The sequence below is a fragment of the Prionailurus viverrinus genome, chromosome A3 (assembly GCF_022837055.1).
Source record: "Prionailurus viverrinus isolate Anna chromosome A3, UM_Priviv_1.0, whole genome shotgun sequence".
NCBI lineage: Eukaryota > Metazoa > Chordata > Mammalia > Carnivora > Felidae > Prionailurus > Prionailurus viverrinus.
In genome coordinates, this window is record NC_062563.1 from 86,985,698 (window position 1) to 87,009,634 (window position 23,937).

At 37.0% G+C, this 23,937-nt stretch overlaps 1 protein-coding gene and 1 non-coding gene across 4 annotated transcripts in view; one reads left to right on the forward strand and one right to left on the reverse strand.

Annotated features, from left to right (window-relative positions):
- The window catches only part of NFU1 (NFU1 iron-sulfur cluster scaffold), a 28,036-nt gene that overhangs the window by 3,111 nt on the left and 988 nt on the right, over positions 1-23,937 (reverse strand). For 2 of the 3 annotated variants that reach the window (XM_047854196.1, XM_047854195.1), the window contains exons 2-6: positions 21,318-21,418; positions 14,398-14,533; positions 9,064-9,130; positions 4,832-4,946; positions 299-359 (exon numbers count right to left, since the gene is read on the reverse strand). In XM_047854196.1, the coding sequence (XP_047710152.1) occupies positions 299-359; positions 4,832-4,946; positions 9,064-9,130; positions 14,398-14,533; positions 21,318-21,418 (480 nt within the window). Of the gene's footprint in view, positions 1-298; positions 360-4,831; positions 4,947-9,063; positions 9,131-14,397; positions 14,534-21,317; positions 21,419-23,585; positions 23,653-23,937 lie in introns of those variants that run through there. The other variant, XM_047854197.1, reaches the window with a different exon arrangement.
- Positions 3,081-3,187, forward strand: LOC125163122 (U6 spliceosomal RNA). The gene has a single exon (XR_007151291.1). It is a non-coding gene; the product is annotated as a U6 spliceosomal RNA (small nuclear RNA).

Consider the following 23,937-nt stretch of genomic DNA (forward strand, 5'->3'; position numbering starts at 1 on the left):
TGTTTAACTCATTTTTTCATTTTAAGAAATTTGGTATTACAACAAATCAAACCTAGATGGTGACTGTGAACAATAAAGTCCTTTGTTATGTTTAGACAGACTGTTTTAACATTTTGAGTGAACAGATACAATGTACAGACTTTAAATTCAACTGCCAGGGTTATTGATTGTGGTTTACATTTACTTGTACTTATTAGAGTTTTGTTTTTTTTCCCTCATGGACAACTAAAAGTAAACTGCTATTATGAACATTGCCTCTGCAGTATATTTGATTTCAGGCAGAAAGATGAGCACATACCGTATTCTGGTATCTAACAGTTCCTTAATCATTGCCACAACTTCATCATCTTCTTCAGATCCTAGAAATGATTACAAATAAAATATATTAACAGTAGAAATTTTATATCCATGCAAATACAAGTATCAAAACAGGATGATTTTAACTTAATGTCTCATTAAAAAATAAAAGCACAGAACATGTAACTTGGTGTGGTGATACAAGAAAAATGGAAATGATGGTTGGGGAGATGAAAAGATCATTCATTTGATTCTCTGAAGAAAAATTAAGGAGCACTGGTCAACTTGACACATGGCAATACAGGTGAGTAACTGATATAACTTGACCTACTAATGATGTTTAGGGTTTGAATTTTTTTTAGTTAATACATTTGTAAACTTTCATCATCTTCAAGGATTGAAAAACGGCACAGAAAAAAAGACTGCCTGGATTCTGATGGAAACTTTGAGACACAAAAGCACACCTACTTCATTAGTTAAGTTACATTTTTAATTTTTAAATTCAGTGGTTTTCTTTTTTTTTTTTTCAACGTTTATTTATTTTTGGGACAGAGAGAGACAGAGCATGAACGGGGGAGGGGCAGAGAGAGAGGGAGACACAGAATCAGAAACAGGCTCCAGGCTCTGAGCCATCAGCCCAGAGCCCGACGCGGGGCTCGAACTCACGGACCGCAAGATCGTGACCTGGCTGAAGTCGGACGCTTAACCGACTGCGCCACCCAGGCGCCCCAAATTCAGTGGTTTTTAAGATGACAATGACACTAAATATAGATGTAAGCTTTGTGGAAATTTCAAAATGTGCTACAAATTGAATAAAAAAAAATCAGTTTTTTCATTTTGGGTCATTTTTGTTTTTCTTTTACTTCATAAGGTTATATACCAATCTTAGCCAATGCCTTTTTAAGGGTTAAAAAACAATTTTTTGAAAATAATAAATAAATAAAATTTTTCTGAGAAATTTACCTTTAGGAAAACTAAAAATACAGATAATTCAAATTATACTACAATATACACTGGAATTCTGACACCAATGTAAGTAATAATTATCAATATTAAATTATATTAACTTTGCATCTTTTTTTAAAGTTTATTTACTTATCTTGAGAGAAACAGTGTATGCACACACCTGCACACATGGGAAACGGGCAGAGAGAGGGGAAGAGAGAGAATCCCAAGCAGGCTGTCAGCACAGAGCCTGACTTGGAGCTCAATCTCATGAACCATGAGATCATGACCTGAGCAGAGATCAAGAGTTGGACGCTTAACCAAGTGAGCCCCAACTTTAAATCTCTTTTTTTTATGTTCTTTGCTTTTTAAGTTTATTTATTTATTTTTGAGAGAGAGAGCGACCAAGTAGAGAAAGGGTAGAGAGAGAAAGGAAGAGAGAATCCGAAGCAGGCTCTGCTGTCAGCGCAGAGCCCTATGAGGGCTCAAACTCATGAACCATGAGATCAAGACCTGAGCCGAAATCAAGAGTCACATACTTAACTGACTAGGCCACCCAGGTGCCCCTTAAATCTTTTTTTAGTAAAAGAAATGAAATATAATAAAGTTAAAATTCTCTTTTGTCAAAACCTAAATTCCATTCCCCACTGTCACTTCCATAAACAACCACTACCATAGTTTAGTGTGTATCTTTCTAGTACATTACATTAAATTTACATGTACAAATTTACAGATGAGATCCCACTACACATACCATTCTATACCTTTTTTCTATCTAATATAGCCTACAGTTCCATATCAGCATATATACATAAGCCTTAAATTTAAAATTTATTTTTATGTTATTTTTAGAGAGACAGAGTGCGAGTGGGGGAGGGGCATACAGAGAGGGAAACACAGGATCCAAAGCAGGCTCCAGGCTCTGAGCTGTTGGCACAGAGCCTGACGAGGGGCTTGAACTCATGGACTGTGAGATCATGATCTGAGGTGAAGTCAGACACTTAACCGGCTGAGCCACCCAGGCACCCCGATATATCTCAATTTTTAAAATAGCTACACAGTAATTGTATAGATTTCTTTTCATTTAGCTAATTTCTTGGTTATTTCAGTTGTTTCCAGTTTGCTACTATTTCTAACAATCTGTAGCATACACTCCGGTGTAAAGAATGATCAGTGTACTTTTGCAAATGTTTCTATGAGATAAATTCCTAGTGGTGGGATATTTGAGTCAACACTTGTGTATTTTTCAATTTGGGGAGCTGTGATCAAGTGGCTCTACAAACACTCTATCAATTTTACATACATATCCACCAAGAACACCTATAGCTGTTTCATGCATTATTTGAAGTTTGCATAAATGGTACATATGTAAGAACCTGTAAATAAGCATATCTTTTGATTTTCCTTTTTCAATTAGTATTCTCTTTTATATCTTTTCACATTGTATCTCCCAATCTAGTTCATTCCTTTTAATTGCTGATATATTTTTTAAATATTTCAATGAACATGCTTCACGTACTGTTTTATGTACATTTATAAGATTCATTTCGGGTATATATCTAGAAGTGGAAGTGTTCATCTAAAAGTGGCTATACAAATATTTGTGTGTGTACATATATATGTATGTAAACACACACATGACAGTATCTTTGTGATACTAGAGAAAGGAAAAATTTCATCAACAAATTGCAATAACCACAGCTATTACTTATTAAGCTCCATGTGCACTTACTCTTCCAAGTGCTTTCCACAAAATTAACTTATTCAAAAGGTACAAAAAGCACAAACCACAAAGAAAAAGATGAATATATGTGACTATATTAAAAAGAAAAACTTCTGTGCTTGCTTCAACAGCACAAATACTAACACTGGAATGAAACAGAGAAGATTAACATGGACTCTGAGCAAAGATCACATGCAAATTCATGAAATGTTCTGTCTTTCAAAAAAAAAGGAAAAAGAAAAATTTCTAAATGACAAAATTCCTAAACACAGTGAGTAGGTGAGGAACAGTTAGGGAGATTATTTGCAATGAATATACCTAACAAAGGACAAACACCCAGAATATTTTTCAAAAACCTGCTAAAATCAACACAAAAGAGACAACTTAATTTTTAAACAATGGGAAAAGATTATGAACAGGAAATTTACTGACAAGAAAAATAACGGCCAGTAAACATATGAAAACCTTCAGGCTCAGTGCTGATCAAGAAACTGCAACTAAAACAGGATATCATTTACACTTAACATACTGATTTAAAAAAAAAAAAAGACACTAAGTGATGATAAAGATGTGAGTTTAAATTCTTATATACTGCTAATTAGCATATAAATTAAAATAATTTATAATACAGCAATTCTGGTTTGAGGAATATATTATAACAAAACTTTTCTTTTTTTTTTTTTTTTCAATTTTTTTTTTCAACGTTTATTTATTTTTGGGACAGAGAGAGACAGAGCATGAACAGGGGAGGGGCAGAGAGAGAGGGAGACACAGAATCAGAAACAGGCTCCAGGCTCTGAGCCATCAGCCCAGAGCCCGACGCGGGGCTCGAACTCATGGACCGCGAGATGGTGACCTGGCTGAAGTCGGACGCTTAACCGACTGCGCCACCCAGGCGCCCCATAACAAAACTTTTCACATATGCACAGACTTGTTACAAGGTTGCCCACTGCAGCAATGTTTGTAATAGAAATTAGCATAAATAATTCACTTGACCATAAGGAACAAATTAAGTGTAGTTTATTCATATAATAGAATACTATCTAGTACTTAAATAAACTAGAACTACATTTTTTCAAAATGGATGTATTTCAAAATATGCTCAGTGAAAAAAGGCTAATTGCATATAATATACATTATTTAAAGTTTAAGAACAAAAACCAATACTATATATTCCCTGCAGAGACTTTTATGTGTGTAAAAGTTTAAAAAACAAACCAAGTTTACACAAATCTCTGGAAGTAGAAAGGGGAAGGGATGCGGGTTGTGGAATTTTGGTTCTGTCTTTAATGTTTTACTTAAAAATGGGTATATAGCAATTGTGACAAAAAACTAACATCTATGAAATCTGAAAAGAGAGAAAATTGATATACATTGTATTATTTTCTGTATGTTTGAAAATTTTTATAATTGAAAAATTTAGTTTTAGATAATCAATTTATACACAAGTTTTCAAAAATAATGGATGAAACTAGTATATGTGAAGTTCTGTTCCATCTGGTATTGGTTCCAGAGTTAAATATGGTACAATGATAAAAATCTGTATTCTCGTGACTACTTTTTTTTAATGTTTATTTATTTTTGAGAGAAAGAGAGAGACAGAGTGTGAGCAAGCGAGAGGCAGAGAGACAGAAACACAGAATCCAAAGCAGGCTCCAGGCTCTGAGCTGTCAGCACAGAGCCCGATGTGGGGCTCAAACTCATGAACCATCAGAGATCATGACCCAAGCTGAAGTCAGACGTTTAACCAACTAAGCCACCCAGGCGTCCTAGTATTCTCATGACTTTTGAAATCAAGACAAATGTGAGGAAAGTAGAAACTTTTTTTAGAAAATGAAAATAAATATTAATTATCCAACATATTACCTGCTTCTCCTGAAGATGTTTCCTCAGTAACTAAGGGTAAGCCAGAAGCAAAGAAATCCATGATTGTTGCATAAATATCTGGTTTCAGTAAATTCCAGTCTAACTCTTCACTTTCCTGTAAATATTTAAAGGAAAATGCTGTATTTCTAATCAAAAGCAAAGACTAATACAGAATAACACCCTGAATCTTTTAAGAATCGTTTCCTATATATATCCTATACTATGTAATAGCACTTATTTCTGGAGAACACATGTTAATTCCAGTTCTTAATAGATCTGGTTTATAATGACTTTTAGAAGATATAATCTTAGAACATTCCTCACGCATTTATTCATTCATTCATCAAACTTGTGTTAAGTGCGCTGGATATACCATGTCTTGTATAGGGGATAAAAGATATTTTTTCATGTGGTGAAGAGAGTTAAAATACTGCATGAATTCTGTGTTTAGAGAGAATGATAAAGAGATTTCCATTCTTTTAAAGAAAATAGGATACAGTTACTTGACCAAATATACAAGATAACCCCCAAGTATTCAAAGAATTCAACTTACTATCTTACTCAAGAGTAGAAGAAATCCAATGACACAACTGTAGAAGCAAAACATATAATATGGTGTCTTATCTATGGCTGTTGTGCTAGAGGGCTTGTGGACCTCCAACAAGCCTGGCATCCTTAAGAAAGAATACTTAATTATGTGACCTGTCAGGTCAACTACTTGATTCCATTAAAAAAAGGCAGGATTGGGGCACTTGGGTGGCTCAGTCGGTTGAGTGTCCGACTTCGGCTCACGTCATGATCTCACAGTTCATGAGTTCAAGCCCCACAACAGGCTCGGTGCTGACAGCTCAGAGCCTGGAGCCTGTTTCGGATTATGTCTCCTCTCTCTGCCCCTCTCCGACTTGCACTCTTTCTCTCTCAAAAATAAATAAACATCTAAAAAAAAAGGATTATGGGGCACCTGGGTGACTCAGTTAAGTGTCCAACTCTTGATTTGGGTTCAGGTCATGATCTCATGGTTCATGAGATGGAGCCCCGAGCCCTATGCTGGGCTCTGCTCTGACAGCATGGAGCCTGGTTGGGATTCTCTTTCTCCTCTCTCTCTGTCCCTACTCCATTTGCACCTGCATTCTTTCTTTCTCTCTCTCTCTCTCTCAAAAATGAATAAACTTAAAAAAAAAAAAAGGATGGGATTATTAAATACCTAAATAGTACAAACATCTGAAAAGAGAAAGAGAGCATGTTTTATTTTAGTTTTTTAAAGGGGAGCTCTTTAGGAGGAAAAAGTATTAGATGCAATCCATTTAGATTCTCAGGAGATTATCAGCTAGTGCCTATCCTTAAATACTATTAAAAATGAGTCTACATGCATAAAAGGGGCAATTTTTGTCATGGACGAAGAACCAACTTAGAGACAGTACACAGAAGACAAGATAAATGCACACTGCTGTGGATATAGAACAAAACTAGTGAGTTGCCTTAGTGATTGGGAATGGGAAATAGTTCTAGGTAACATTTTAATAAATTATTTGGAAGATGGATCAGAGGGCTACCTCAAAATCTTCATCAAATAGTGGGCTCTAGGGGCAACTAGGTGTCTCAGTCAGATAAGCGTCCACCTCAGCTCAGGTCACAATCTCGCAGTTCATGAGTTCAAGCCCCACATCAGGCTGTCTGCTATCAGCACAGAGCCTGCTTCAGATCCTCTGTCCCCCTTTCTCTCTGCCCCTCCTCTGCTTACACATGCTCCCTTTCTCTTTCTCACTCTCTCCCAAAAATAAATAAACATTTAAAAAAAATTTCAAATAAAAATAAATAATAGGCTCTACTGAATAGGGAAATATTGATAATAAAAAAAAACTATTCTGAAGTTGTCTACATGGGGGAAAAAAAAAGCAGTTTATTTATTTAGAAAAAAATAAGAGGCACCTAGCTGGCTCAGTTAGTAGAATATGTGATTCTTGATCCTGGGGTCATGAGTTCAAGCCCCATGTTGGGCATAGAGCTTACTTAAAAAAAAAAAAAATACTGAAAGTATCAAAGTTATTTCAAAGGATGGAAGAATAGAAAACTAACTTTACTCTGCTAAAGAAATGAATGATTCAGGGGCGCCTGGGTGGCTTAGTCAGTTAAGCATCCAACTTCAGCTCAGGTCATGATCTCACGGTTCACGGGTTTGACCCCATGTCAGGCTCTGTGCTGACAGCTCAGAGCCTGGAACCTGCTTCGGATTCCGTGTCTCCCTAATAAGCATTTTTTAATAAGCATTAAAAAAAAATTTTTTTAAAGGAATGAATGATTCACTTTAAATACAGGGAAATGGGCAATAGCCAAAGTTATCAAGTAGATGAGATAGTCTATAATGAGGAAGGTAACTGAAAGAAAACAAATGTACTACTCTACCTATTAAATATCAATATATGCCCTAACTTAGATTATTTATTAGTTATATCATTTCACTTAAGGAAAAATAGTGGAGCCAGAGAAATTCCAAAAAGAGTAACTAAATTATAAACAAAAAAGGAAATAAAAGATGACTTACCAAAATCAAATCAAAGAAAAAAAACAACTCTGAAAGACATAATCACATGTTTTCATCTAAAAAAATTTCTATATGCCATGGCCTGTATATAATAGGACTAAAAAAAACTTGTTAAAATAAATACATAATTTGCCATTTATAAAATGAAGACAAGAATACCTAGTTGTAAGAATTAAATTAGATAATATATATAAAGCACTTCTGCTATGTAAATGCCATACCAGACACGTTGGAAATATTAAACAAAAGCTGGTCCTCCCCCGACCCTTAAAAAATACCAAAGAAAGCAAATTAAAGAATAGTAAAGATAGGCCAGATGTCTCTAAACTGGTAAAGACATGGGATCAGTCAACACAGATTTACACACCACAATCCTTTTGACAGAAACCTGAAAATTTAATCTACGAAATCTTACATCATTGTTTCGTTCTACAGAAATTTCTCAAAGTGCATACTATGTGCCAGGCATTGTTCCAGGTGAATTTAACAAGATGGACAATCTCTTTCTTTAAGGAGTTTACATTCCAGTACAGGAAAGACAGGTAATAAAATTAACCGAGAAAGAAAGTGACTAAGTGACAAGTACAACGAAGACAATAAACAGGGTAATGAGCTCCTGGACAGATGGCCACTTCAACTAATATGGTCAAGAAAGGACTTTCTGAGAATGTAGGGCCACTAACACTTTCAACAACAGGGGAAAACATTTTACAATCAGGATATCTGCAAGAACTATGGAAATTGGGATTGCCACCACGGAGGAAAACCCTAATTCTCCTCCACACATAAAGAGCTACAAGAGAATGCTGGACTATTTGTACCATGTCACTAAACCGGTCCACTGTTATCAGTCCGATCCGTGCATCAAGAACTCAGAGCAATCCTTTCAAATTGCTTAAGAAGAGTTAAATGGAAACTTTCGATTTTGACAAGATACTGAAAAGTGATTAAGTTCAGTGTATACATATCAACGAACAGATCTAAAAGTATACATAGTTCAAATTTAAACAATTCATTTCTCACTAATCTAGTAGACTTAAAAATGAAACCACCTCTTCTAGCAGATACCACTTCAGCTGTTGGATTGGGTAGCATATTTACATATTGTTTTTGACACTTAGAGGTTAACCAAGTGCTACAGAACTACACAGTGCACTGCTCGTATTACAGCAGGATGTATAATGTGGGAGATGCCATGATGAAAAGAGCCCATTTTGAATGGAGACATATTCATGCTGTTGGTCAAATATAGAAACATATAGTTTGATTATTTGTTTCTTTTTACTCTCTCATTTTAAATTAAGAACTAGTAAAAATATCAAAGCCACCAATAAAATTTCAATTATGAAATAAAAAAGGATTAGTAAAAAAATAATAATTGGAGCCTAAATTCTAGTTCTGCCCAGGTTGAGTCCTGGTCCTGCTGTAGGGTAGATATATAATCCTGGATGCTGCATTTAACCATCTGAAGCTAAAGTTTTTCTCTTTTGAAAAACAAGGGATTTGGATAATTTCAACTTGAAAATTCTACTTAATAATTAACTTGAGAAATGCGAGAAGTAAATTTAACTTGAGATTTTTGGTACCGATATGCATAAAATACATTAAGAAAGGAAATTCGGAAAGGAATGTTGGACTCGGAAAAAACTAAAAGAACTTCACATCTTATTTTATATAATCCTATGTTTACCTTTGTAACAGTGATGAAATCTGGTCCAAAAAAGACACTTTTTACTCCTTCAATCCTAAATAACTGCCTGTGAATAATAAAAAATAAGAGATAATAAAATGCTTTATTATAGAAAAGTTTAAACATAAAGGTGGAGAGAAAAGTAAAAGCATTTACATACCCATCACCAGCATGAACAATTCACAACCAACAATTATCAATTCATGGCTAATCTTGTTTCATCCTCTTACCCTCTGATCTAGCAATTACTCTTAGGTATTTACCTAAGAGAAATGAAAACATGTTCCACAAAGATGTGTACATGGACCTTTATAACAGCTTTATTTATAAAAGCCAAAAAAATATCTGGACACATCCATCAATTAGTGAATAACTAAACAGACTGTGTGTACCTGTACAATGCAGTACTACCCAGCAATAAAAAAGAATAGACTACTGGCACATGCAAAAACAAAGAGGACTCTCAAAAGCATTATGCTAAATGAAAAGAAGCCAGGGCTGCCTGGGTGGCTCAACTGGTTAAGCATCTGACATTGGCTCATGGTCTCATGGTTCGTGAGTTTGAGCCCAACATCGGGCTCCACGCTAATGGTATGGAACCTGGTTGAGATTCTCTCTCCCTCTCTCTCTCTCCCCCTCCCTTTCTCCACTCTGTCCCCACTTGTACTCTTTGTCTCTCAAAATAAATAAATAAACTTAAAAAGATATGTAAATAAAATAAATGGGGAAGGAAGGAAGGAAGGAAGGAAGGAAGGAAGGGAAGAAGTCAAACACAAAAGACTATATGGTGCCATTTATATGAAACTCTAGAAAAGGTAAAACTGGTGGCAGAAAGAAGATCAACAGTTACCAGGGTGACAGATGTGTGAACTAACTTTATTGCGGTAAGCATTCTGCAATACACATGTATATCAAGTCAGCACACTGTATACCTTAAATTTACACAATGTTTTACATCAATTATATCTCAGCAAAGCTGCAATGCATTGCCATGAAACAAAATAGTTACCAGGGTATGAAAATGAAACAAGAAGAATTAGTGCAAATAGAAATGAGGGATTTCTGCAGTGATAAAAATGTCCCGGGGCGCCTGGGTGGCGCAGTCGGTTAAGCGTCCGACTTCAGCCGGGTCACGATCTCGCGGTCTGGGAGTTCGAGCCCCGCGTCAGGCTCTGGGCTGATGGCTCAGAGCCTGGAGCCTGTTTCTGATTCTGTGTCTCCCTCTCTCTCTGCCCCTCCCCCGTTCATGCTCTGTCTCTCTCTGTCCCAAAAATAAATAAACGTTGAAAAAAAAATTAAAAAAAAAATGTCCCTATGTTTTTATTTTAGTGGTAGTTATACAATTATATATATTTAACAAAACTCTGGACTGTACACTTAAAATTGGTGAATTTCATTTCATATAAATTATACCTCAATAAAACTAATTTTTAAAATCCTCTAAGATAGGAGGAAGGGAGGATTATAATTTGAAAAGCCCCTACGGGATTTTGAAATGCACCTTCCTTCCCGCATCACTGATATATGTACCATACATACCTAGTATACACTCCAGAGCGATTTCCTTTTTCCCTTATCCCCTTTTAGGAATAAAAGCTGATATACTTCAAAAAAGGTTACAGTTTACCTTTTCTTTGTCTATCATTGAAAGAGTGTTACTGGAATTACTATTTTTTTTTTTTGACGTTTATTTATTTTCAAGAGAGAGAACAAGCAAGCACATATGCACACAGGAGGGAAAGGCAGAGAGAGAGGGAGACAGAGAATCCCAAGTAGGTTCCCGCTGTCAGCACAGAACCCGATGCAGGGGTAGAGCTCTCGAACTGTGAGATTATGACTGAGCCAAAATCAAGAGTTGGACACTTGACCGACTGAGCCATCCGGGCGCTCCCTGGAATTACTATTTTTAAATTATTTAGGGATTTGTCTGAAATGATGTCACCCAGGTCCTCTACACAACCATTCAACATTAAATTTATAAGAAGTTACAAGATATTTGGTTGCATAGTATGATCCAATAAACCCAAGCACAGACCTATAAGTAGGTCCTCTGATTGGCTCTGTACATCTGCACTGTTAGCAAAGCTTTTTTTTTTCAAATGAAAGGACGGTGCGAAAAATCAACCCAATCTTTGGGCCATGTCAGTCAGGGGAACTGCTGTAGGCAAGAGTTCATAGGTTCTGTCCCTAAAGAAAGAAAAAGCTGGAAAGGTGTTTCAAATAGACTAAACATGCTTTGCCATTTGGGTTACTTTCCTTAGGACAATTCCAACTCCTACAATGTCCAAGATATGACACCCAGAACTGAACACATATCCCAAACGTAGTCTGACTTATTCAGAGCACAAAGACTGTTACCTCTCTTGAGCTGGACCCTAGGACTCTGTTAATGTTTGACTTTTTTGAGTACTGCATCATATCCAACAGAAATAACTGAAAGGTCAGATTCTTCCATCCTGTAATTGTGCTATTCATTTAAAAAATTTAAATAACAAGGCTTAACATTTGTTCCTGTTAGATTTTACCTTACTTGCTTTACCCTATCATTTTAGCCTAGTGAAACTTCTTAAAAATTCCTCTGAATTTTGCCATGTAACATACAAACAATTCCTCCCACCTGAAAATTGAAAATTTTATCATTATTAATGCTGCTGACAAAGAGAATTATTGAATAAACATGGCAACCACAGAAATACTACAGATACTAAGGATCCTCTTACATGTCTCTAGAGACAGATTTACACTCGACTTACATTTCGTTGTCGTGTCCATAAGGATAGTGAGAAACAATTCAGATGCCTCTCTGAAGTAAGATACACTATCATTTACTCATTCATTCAGTTACTCATTCAACAAATATTTGGAAACTTGCTAAATATCTGACACTGTGCTAAACACCAGAGATACAATGATGAGCAAGACAAACTGGTCTCGGTTTTTCAGGAAGCTTACATTCTAGCCTACAGCAAAAACATTCTCTGTTAAAACAACAAAAACGAGATTAGTTTTGCTTGACTGAAGATAATAAATTCTGTGAATCCAGGAAATGAGCTACTAATTTGAAAAGGGCTTTTGCCAACTGAACATCTGACAGAAATAATCTCCAACTTATCTGTAAGTGAACAGAGTCTTCTTACTTTTATATTCTTCCTAAATACAAAAATACATGAATTCATTCTTGATGCAAACATTTCAAACTATTTATATAAAGTGAAAATGACTCTTGACCAACCCCTCCCCCAAGTTCACTGTTACCAGTTGGGGGTACATTCTTCTAGACCTTTATGTTACTATATTTTTGTTTTGTGTTTTTTAGCTTTATATACATAATAATCATATTGTACTCACTGTTTTTTTTTTTTAATGTTTATTTATTTTTGAGAGAGAGAGACAGTGTGAGTGGAGGAAAAGGGAGAGGAAGAAACAGAATCTGAAGCAGGCTCCAGGCTCTGAGCATCAGCACAGAGCCCGATGCAGGGCTTGAACTCACAAACTGTGAGATCATGACCTGAGCCGAAGTAGGACACTTAACCAACTGAGCCACCCAGGTGCCCTGTACTCACTGTTCTGCAACATGCCTTCTTCACTTAACTGTGTGTCTTAGAGGCCAGTCTGTGATAGTAAATGAGGGTTCTCCTCATCTTTTTTAATTATCTGCAGACTATGCATGAACAAAGTTTACTGAACTCTTCCTATTGATGAATATTTAGGTTGTTTCCAACAGGTTACCATTACCAACAAGGCTGTAAGGAAAGGAACATCCTTGTATCACCTTGTGTACATATGTGGATGTTGTCTAAAGTGGTTTTCAACCCCGCTAGTAACTTGTGAAATCAATTAGGTATTGAACGGGACTTTAATACAACAGAATAGAATAAAGAGAACAAGAAAAGAAATAAGAATGTATTACACACTGTCAGGATGAAAATTGTCCCATTGAATACCTGTGTCCCATTGAAAAATGTAGTAACATGTATTTAGAATCTATCTAAATACATGTGTATATATGTACTGGGTTGTAATATAAAATGTTTCTTAGTGTCACCTGCATCAAAAAGTATGAAAAACAAATGTTCTAAGATATATTGTAATAAGTGGCATCTGTAGGTCAAATGAAATGTGCATTTTTATTAATGAGAAATTAAAAAAAAAACACCTGAGATAAGCATATTTCTGGTTCCCATAAATAAGACATATAAAACAGCTGTGTGTACAGAAGTAGTTAATCTAAGCTTTACTTTCCAAATATCCCTGGCAATCAGTATCAGACTTACATTACCAAAAATTTTAATTGATGTGGACTCTAATATTTTTTTAGGTTTATTTATTTAGAGAGAGAGAGAGAAAGAGAGAGAGTGCACGTACACAATTGGGAGAGGAGCAGACAGAGAGAGGGAGAGAGAGAATCCCAAGCAGTCTCTGTGCTATCAGTGCAGAGCCTGACACAGGGCTTGATCCCAGGAATCGTGAGATCATGACCTGAGCTGAAATCAATCAGATGCTTAACTGACTGAGCCACCCAGGCACCTCAGGACTATAATATTTCTTATTATAATGTCTCTAGCTATTATTAAAAAGAGGTTCATTCTAATAATTTTATTGTTTGTCCTTCATCTGACATACATTTAACTTGTCTTAATCTAGTGAATTTTATTTTTTTTAATGCTTATTTTTTTATTTTGAGAGAGAGACAGACAGACAGACAGACTGTGGGGGAGGCCAGAGAGAGAGAGGGGACAGAGGATCTGAGGTGAGCTCTGTGCTGACAGCAGACAGCTTGATGGACTCAAACTCACAAACCGTGAAATCATGACCTGAGCCGAAGTCAGCCACTTAACCAAATGAGCCACCCAGGCGCCCCTCTAGTGAATTTTAAAATGGTCTCCCAATGACTGGTCTTTAAAAAATCATGGCAAACCTGATAACTATTATTATTTACAGTTCTGAATGGAATATTTTAGAAACTATTTCATTTTGAAATATCTAAAAATTAAGCTATCCTTAGGGAAAAAAATGAACAAGTTTTCACTGTTTTTTTATAAACAGTTTTAAATATTCGGAATGGAAATTTATATTATCATTTTAATAAATTTTTTAAGTAAAAATACAAATTCTTATTTAGCCATGATATAGATCTCTCAAATACATCACTTTTCAAGGGTTCCCTAATATCAACTATTATTTTCCTTTATCTCTTACCTGAAAAGAAAATAAAGCATTCTTTACGTTGAAAACAGTGCAGTACACATAAAAATGCAATTACTAAATGAGGCTGCTTCACCCCCAAAGTCAGTTATGTTTCTTGGTAAAAGCAAATAAGAAATAGCAATATACCTAGCCAGAGGGGAGCGAAATGCTGCAGCTGGTGTGGGAAAATCCATGGTCCTTGTCTCAAGAACTGGTTTTCCTGGAATAAATTTTAAACTGTTGGGATTTGGGGTATCTTGTGTTTGAATAAACATGTATCTCACTAAAAGAGAAAAAAGAAGAAAGAATGTTATTCCAGAAAAAAACGGTAGTTAAGTTTATGGACTATGAAGTGCTCATTTTCAAAGAATCAAAAGAAGTAAAAAAAAGAAAAGAAAGCTTTATTGTCCAAGCTGATGAAATAATTTTTAAAGACAACAATGAACTTTATCAATACAGGATAAATGCATTGAATTTTATATTTATACTGATTATTTGGGGCCCCTCAGTGGCTCAATTGGTTAAGCGTCTGGCTTTGGCTCAGGTCATGATCTCACGGTTCATGGGTTCCAGCCCTGCGTCAGGCTCTGCACTGACAGCTCAGAATCTAGAACCTGCTTCAGATTCTGTGTCTCCCTTTCTCTCTGCCCCCTCCCCCACCTGTACCCTGTCTTTCTCTCTCAAAAATAAACATTAAAAAAAAATTTTTTTAAAGCAAAGAAAATAAGGCTTTATTGCCCAAGAAGCCAAAATAATTTTTAAAGACAACAATGAACTTTATCAATATAGGATAATTGCACTGAATTTTATATTAATACTGATTATTTAGTTTTGTTACTCAACACTTTCTACCAATATCCTACTTTAAAAAAAATTTTTTTTAATGCTTATTCATTTTTTGAGAGACACAGAGAGAGAGAGAGAGAGAGAGAGAGAGAGAGAGAGAGAGCGCACGAGCAGGGGAGAGGCAGAGAGAGAGACACAGAATCTGAAGCAGGCTCCAAGCTCTGAACTGTCAGCACACAACCCAACGCAGGGCTTGAACCCACAAACAGTGAGATCATGACCTGAGCCGAAGTTGGCCACTTAACCAACTGAGCCACCCAGGCATCCCAGCAGTATCCTACTTTTAACGAGGAAGGCATATCATCATTCCAGAGTCTTAAATGTATTTTATTTGTTGACTTAGTACTAATGGCTATCGTAATCATAAATCATCATCACCATGATATTAAAGACAATAAAATGTTAATTCTTTTCTTTCCAAAGTGCTTCCATTCTTTTATTTTATTATTATTTTTTTTAATGTTTATTTATTTTTGAGAGAGACAGAATGAGAGTGGGTTGGGGCAGGGAGAGAGGGAGGCGCAGAATCTGAAGCAAGCTCCAGGCTCCGAGCTGTCAGCACAGAGCCCGATGTGGGGCTCGAACCCATGAGCTGTGAGATCGTGACCTGAGCCGAAGTCGGACGCTCAACCAACTGAGCCACCCAGGCACCCCTCCATTCTTTTATTTCTTTAAAAAATGTTTACATATTTATTTTGAGAGAGAGCACACGCATGTGCATGTGTGTGCATAAGGTGGGGAAGGGCAGAGAGAGAGGGAGAGGAATCTCTAGCTGGACTGTGGACCCAATGTGGAGCTCAACTCCAGAAACCATGAGATCATGACCTGAGCTGAAATCAAAAGTCAGATGCTCAACTGACTGAGCCAACCCAGAAGTTACAGGTTACCATTCTTTTAAAGACAAATTTATAATAGTAACTAATATTTATTGTGTATGTACTTACTACATGCCAGAGACAGAGCTGAGTGTTTTATATATATTTAAGCCTTTAATAATACTATGAAGAACCCCTATTACAGTAAAACCTTGGTTTGCAAGCATAATTCATTCTGGAAGCATGCTTGTACATCAAAGCAAATTTCCCCATAAGAAATAATGGAAACTCAGATGATTCGTTCCACAACCAAAAAAATATTCATATAAAAATGATTATAATACTGTAATATAATACAAAATAATACAGAAAACACAAAATATAAGGAAAAAATAAACAAATTAACCTGCACTTACCTTTGAAAACCTTCGTGGCTGGTGTGAGGGAGGAAGGTTATTGTATAGAATGACTTTCACTATCACTAACAGAATCATTGAGCTGTCTACTGGCTGAATGGAATCTTTTTCTGCCTGGGGGCCAATGTATATGCTCACACAGATGTTGACTACAGTACAGTATTAATAAATTTTGTCATATACTGTATTTAATGTAACTGGCAATAAAGCAGCTGAGGAAAGGTCTATATCTGCAGGCAGCCTGACCTAGAATGAAGCGAAGCATTCCTAAGCTTACTCTTGTATGGAAAAGCAAAGGACTGTCCCCAGGTGCTTTGAAGCGACAAAAAATACACTAGTGCCAGCTGTGGGCCCCTCCCAACGTTCTGAAAAATCACTGATTTCTGCCAAACACCACGGCCTGAGACTGAGCATGGGAGATGATCACTCACAATCCCGCAGTGAGAGAGAGAGAGAGAACTACTGGCTCAGTTGTGATCATGTGACGTCTGGTGTCATGTACTACTCATATTGCAAGACATCGATCGTTTATCAAGTTAAAATTTGTTAGAAATGTTTGCTTGCCTTGCAGAACACTCACCGAACAAGTTACTCACAATCCAAGGTTTTACTGTATTCCCATATTACAAATGAAGAAACTGAAACTTACAGTTAAGTAATTTGCCCAATGGTATAGTCAGTGACATTATAAATTATCATGAAAGTGGAAATCTACGTGAATTACTTTCTGGGATATTTTTAACTTATCTTTACAGGTTCTTCTTTGCTTCTTCTAGGGCCAAGAAGGAATTAAGAATGAATTCATTAAAGGAGTAAAAAATGAACAGAACCTTCACTCTCCTACCTTGCTATTATGATAATAGCTTGTAGGACAAAAGATAGTACTGGGGTTTTAATAGTCTTAAAACTACTAAACAGGTCCTGATTATTTATTATGAAAATAAACCTTCCAACCAAAACAATTCTCATCTTAGAGCAGTACTGAAATAGATTAATTTATTTAATAGTTATCATGTGCTGGGCCACGATGCTAAGCACTCTCTGTGAATTACATAATTTAATCCTTCCATTCTCTCAAGGAAACACCGTTTTTATCCTATTTTATAAATAAGGAAACTAAAGCTCAAAGTCACTCAGCTAATCAAGAGACAGAGACAGGATTCAAGCCCCACCAATCTCCTACCATGGACTTGCTTGACCACTATACATACTGCCACTCCACACTTAGTGTCAAGCATTCAGAGGAAAATACATTTAAGATCAGTCTTCCTATCCTGTCATAATCCTCGTATCATACGTCTAAGGAAAAGCAGTAAAATATCAAAAAGCAACAGTTTTAATTTTTTTTTAAGTTTATTTACTTATTTTGAGAGAGAGAGAAAGCTTGAATCAGGGAGAAACAGAAAGGACCCCAAGCAGGCTCCATCCACATTGTCAGCACAGAGCCCGATGTGGGGCTTGAACCCATGAACTGTGGGATCATGACCTGAGCGGAAGTTGGACGCTTAACCAACTGAGCCACCCAGGCACTCCCGGTTTTATTTTAAATGAGAAAGAGACGGGGCGCCTGGGTGGCGCAGTCGGTTAAGCGTCCGACTTCAGCCAGGTCACGATCTCGCGCTCCGTGAGTTCGAGCCCCGCGTCGGGCTCTGGGCTGATGGCTCGGAGCCTGGAGCCTGTTTCCGATTCTGTGTCTCCCTCTCTCTCTGCCCCTCCCCCGTTCATGCTCTGTCTCTCTCTGTCCCAAAATAAATAAATAAAAAACGTTGAAAAAAAAAAAAATTTAAATGAGAAAGAGAGGGGTGCCTGGGTGACTCAGTCGGTTAAGTGTCTGACTCCTGATTTCAGCTCAGGGCACGATCTCACAGTGGTGAGAATGAGCCCCTGGTAGGGCTCTGAGCTGAGTGTGGAGCCTGCTTAAGATTCTCTCTCTCTCCCTCTGCCTCCTCCTCCACTCACGTGCTAAAATAAAAAATAAAATAAAAAGTAAATTAGAAAGAAATGAAATTTGGCAAAATATATGATTGGTATGGAAGTGCTTTTTTTACTCATTATAAGAGAAGATTCTAATTTGACAGCTGAGAGTGGTTTTTGCCCCGCAGCCAAGCAGCCACCTAACTAACATTGTGTCATTTCCTTGGTGAAGGAGAAACTGAAACTAAAACTCCCATACATTTTAAGTCACTGTCCTGTAAAGATATCACTTGATGACTTGGTAACCGGGCAAATCCTAAAAAAAGAGAAAAATTTTAAATGATAATCTCAGGAGCACCTTGGGTGACTGAGTCGGTTGAGCATCCAACTCTTGATTTCGTCTCAGGTCTTGGTCCCAGGTTGTGGGGTCCAGCCCCACTCTCTCTTTCTCTCTCTCTCTACCCCCCACCCCTCCTCTGCTCGTGCTCTCTCTCAAATAAAAAAATAAGTAAAAATAAATTAAAAATAATAAAAATTTAAAAATAAATTTAAAATAAATGTTTAAATTAAAAACAACAAAAATAAAATAAAATGATAACCTCATGGTCCAAATACTTTTTTCTTTCTTTTTTTTTTTTATTTCAGAGAAAGAGTGAGTGAATGCAGGTGAGAGGAGTGGAGGGAGAGGGGGAGAGAAAGAGAGATAAAGAGAGAGGGAGAGAGACTCTCAAGCAGGCTCCACGCTCAGCAAGGAGCCTGACTCAGGGCTCAATTCTATGACCCTGGGATCATGACCAAACTGAAATCAAGAGTCAGACGCTCCACCAAATGAACTACCCAGGTGCCCCAAAGTCCAAATACTTGATATAAAATACTTATACATCCAACCAATAAATTCCTCTGAAAATCTGTGTGACTTGGGAACAATTTTTCAGATGGAACATTAAAGAAAGGACTGCCGGGGCGCCTGGGTGGCTCAGTCGGTGAAGCATCGGTCTTCGGTCCAGGTCATGATCTTGCAGTTTATGAGTTCGAACCCCACGTCGGACTCTGTGCTGACAGCCTGGAACCTGCTTCAGATTCTGTGTGTGTGTCTTGCTCTCTGCCTCTCCCCCACTCATGCTCTGTCTCTCTCTCAAAAGTAAACAGACATTAAAAAATAAAGAAAGAAAGGACTATCACCAATTTCTATAAATATAAAGACAACAAGCTTCTTTTAACCTTGGTTATGACCAATCATTTGGTAAGGCCTTTCTTAATAATTTATTGGTAACCAAAATCTCTGCACACATTAAACACTGTACCACAATATTTAAAGAATTGAATCTGGCATCTTTCTTTCTTTCTTTTAAAAGCTTTTATTTGAGAGAGAGAAAGAAAGAGTACACAAGTGGGGGAGAGGGGCAGAAGAAAAGAGAGAGATAGAGAATCAAGCAGGCTCTACACTCAGCTCAGAGTCCGACGTGGGGCTCGATCCCACGACCCTGGGATCATGATCTGAGCTGAAATCAAGAGTTGAATGCTCAACCAACTGAGCCACCCAGGCACCCCATGGCATTTTTCTACTCAGTCCATTTGTGTACAACTATACATGCAGTAAGAAAGGTTTTTAGAAATACTTGAAGGTAATAACTGTAAACATGGGGCGCCTGGCTGGCTCAGTCAGAAGAGCATGCCACTCTTGATCTGAGGGTCATTCAACCCCCATGTTGGGTGTAGAGATTACTAAAAACATAAAAACTTTAAAAAAGTATAAATGTAAAAAAAAATTTAAGACAGCATAATCTACATACACTTTTTGAAGTAGAAAATATATGATAACACAACATAAGCTTTCTCTCTTGACAATGAGCAAAGCTATTTCAAAATAGGAATTTGACTAGGTATTAACAAAATCATTCCAATTATAGTCTAAACTGGATTTAATTTGGTATTTCAGAAATGACACCCAGGTCCATCATCCAGAAAGATACCCCTGAATGTGTCATAAGGGTTCCAACAAAATAGACTGATCTAAAATAATTTTCCTATTATGCTTGGTCTAATAGGTAATAGGTAGGCAGAAGCTCTTCCAAAACTATAGATGTATGGTGCTTAAAGTTAGTATCAAAGACTATGATCAGTGGGTTTCCAATTTGAAAAGCATGAGGACCACATAATTCCACCCTACAAAATTTAAAAGTCCAATTAAAGTAGCTTAACATGCTGAGTTACTATTTATGCCTATATTTTCATTCTGTGATTCAAGGAGACATGCAAGGTTCTCCTCTTCTTGCCCCAATATACAGGGGACGTAAGGTCTCTTATCTACCCAGATCTATATCATATGGTTAGCCAGAGTCAGCCACCTGCCAGAGTACAGCCACAAGGTGTTCAAGGCAGTGATAGAAATGGGAGAGGGCCCAAGAGCTAAATCCAAACTCTTATAGCTCCATAAGTACACAAAGGCACAGATTTACACAGACACACAGAGACAGCTCCCAAGGTTCCCTAACCACATGACACTGGTCACAGTTCAATAATTTTCAAATTCTGTCTTCATTATTTCCAATATTAACAAAAATAAAATAAAAAAAAAAGCATGTAACATCAACAAAATTATCAAGAAAGCCATAGTTAATTGATTTGGATGCAAAAAAAGAAAAATTACATCGAAAGTACTATTTCCTGAAGCCTCGATGAAAGCTAGAAATTTACTGATTTTAGATGCATTCTTGTCAAAATAAGAAGGGTAGGAGCTTAAAATACATACAAGTTTTTTAAACAAACCCATTTGTAACTTCTTTTTATATTTTCATTTCAGAAATCATTTCCTGAACAATGTTCCAGAAGATGTGTTACACAAGATACCGAGATTTCATAGATCTATTGGACACTGTGCTCAGGATTCTTGAAATCTAATGCCAAGCATACCTGTAACAGTCAAGCATGAAGTTATGATACAAAAAAACGCCATGTTCTTTTGTGCATCTGAATAGGAAATTTACAAACTCTCGTCTTTTATGATCCACAAAATTTTGAGCATAGTTTCATTAGTTTCTGAAACATAATTTGTTTTAAAGAGATGAAATTTTACCTGTGTTACATAAGGTTGCAGGCAGTGGGAAAAGTGGTCTTTGTACAAACTGATGCAGAGGCTGTTTTGTCATGGTATACAGATTCATCATAGGACAGAATCTACATTTAAAAACAAACAAAAATGACATTTCAAGAGATAATCTTTTAAGCTCAGTTTCTACTTCTTATACACACACACATATATATATAAAAAATGAAAATAACAACAAAGCTGAATTTTCATTCTCCATCCACATTATTTCCCCTTCTTTAGGCAAGCAATATCTGCAAACAATTTAAAAACATGAGCTCAAATGGAAATTTATAGTCTTGATAACTGAGTGTACACAGGATTGTGCAATATCCAATGTAAGAAACAGAAATGCAACTACATTTGTGATTTATAACCTGGATTCCCAGACTCTTAGCTATGCATGAAGGATGCAAAGAACTACCAATTGCTTTTTTCCTTCTTTTCAAACTTTAAAAAAACTAGGTGATAGAGTCACACGGTTCAAAATTCAAAGGGAACAAAAGTAAATACTTTGAAGTCTCCCTCCCTTTTCTGTCTCTACCATCATGCTTTCCTGGAGAGAACCAATACTACCTGTTCTGAAAGGTATCTCAATACTTCAAAAAGTCTAACAAAGTGTACTATTCTCCAAACCGCTAAAGAAGGTAATAATCCATATATGCTTTTATTTTTTTTTAAGTTTATCTATTTATTTTGAAAGAGAGAGAGAGAGAGAGGGAGAGAATCCAAAGCAGGCTCCAACTTTCATCATGGAGCCCGATGTGGGGCTCGATCCCACAAACTGTGAGATCATGACCTGAGCCAAAATCAAGAGTCGGACGCTTAACACACTGAGCCACCCAGGCTCCCCTATATATATGCTTTTAGACTGGAAACCTCTTAAGCCAGTGTTTGTAACTTTGGTTATTTCTCTGTGATACAGAAGTACCAATTGGTTATTTTTTCATGGTTTTAACAAATTAAAAATGAAGGGAGAAGGGAAAACAAATATTACCAAAAAAGGAAAAAAAAAAAACTTCAGTAAAAATTTTTAGAAATCTGATGCAAGTTACTTTAAAATCCAGTTTACTTTAGAATACTATTGCTATCAGGATGCCTGGGTGGCTCAGTTGGTTAAGCATCCGACTTGGGCTCAGGTCATGATCTTGCAATCTGTGGGTTCAAGCCCCACATCAGGCTCTGTGCTGACAGCTCAGAGCCTGGAGCCTGCTTCAGATTCTGTGTCTCCCTCTGTCTCTGCCCCTCCCCCACTTGTACTCTGTCTCTCAGAAATGAATAAACATTAAAAAAAAATTTTTTTAAAGAATACTATTGCTTTCTTCACAGTTTTCATTTCACAGCAGTTGCTAAAGAATTTTAAATATATACATGATCACTTAAAAGTATTTTTTCTGATTATTTTTATCTGCAAACTCATTAAGGGAAGGGGTGTCTCCATTTCTGTGCCCCTCAGCAGCAAGCATGATGGATGGCCTCAGTTCTTCATTTCTAAAATGAAATATTCACAGCTACCTCAAAGACTGAGCCATAAAAGGATCCAGATAATCCATGTAAAGTGCATACATCAGTGCCTAGCCTTGTAGTTAGAGTTCAGTAAATGTTGGCTACCACTATTATTACGTGATAGGTGCTCAATTAATTACTGAATGAGGTTTAAGGCTTGGGGTGAAAACATTTTTATCCATAGCTCACTACCTAAATCTTGACTATGCTGGAATATGGGAATACACACTGAAGACCGGTATTCTTATCCCTTAGGCCCACAGAAAAGGCAACAGAATGGATGGATACTGTGACACAGATGGGTTTAAAGTGACAAATAGTAAAGGAGAGGGGGGGCCTCGGTGGCTCAGTCGGTTGAGCCACCAACTACTCTTGATTTGGGCTCAGGTCATGATCTCAAGGTTCAGGAGATGGAGCCCAGTGCCAGCCTCTGCACTGGCAGCATGAAGCCTGCCTGGGATTCTCTCTCCCTCTCTCTGTCCCTCCCCTGCTCATATATTCACTCTCTCAATCTCTCTCTCTCTAAATAAATAAACTTAAAAAAAAATAGTAAAGGTAAGTTAAATTCTTCCAGTAAGACATCTACCAAAACAGCACAAGGGGATAGTAGGTGACTAACAAATCTTTCAGCAAACTTAATGCTTTTAAATTTCAAGGACATCGTTAGCACTAAAATCCCTAACATCCACTGGGTGAAACCCTGTAGGCCCTTTTGTCCTTTTGTTCCAGTGGCAAAATCAGGACACCTACTTAAGTTATCAACCCTTTTCGTCTAACCAACGTTGACAGATGTCACTGGGAGGCCAAACTCAAAGGCGGGTTGCACAAAAGGGGAAAAAACAAGGCAACAGAGTGGCTCTAGGTGATAGGGGGGAAATCCAGGGGTCTAGATTCTCATCAGAGTTCCATCACTTAGAAGCTATATGACCTCATACAGGTCACGTCCCCTTTTCTGGGCCTGCTGAGAAAATGAGGAATTGAGGTATTTTCTCCCATTCTGTAGATATTTTGATTTGTGTTTAAAAAGCAGAGGGACTGCACATGATGGAAAGGCTGGAGGGGACCACACTGATTTTTAAAATATCTCCTCCGTGGGGTCTCT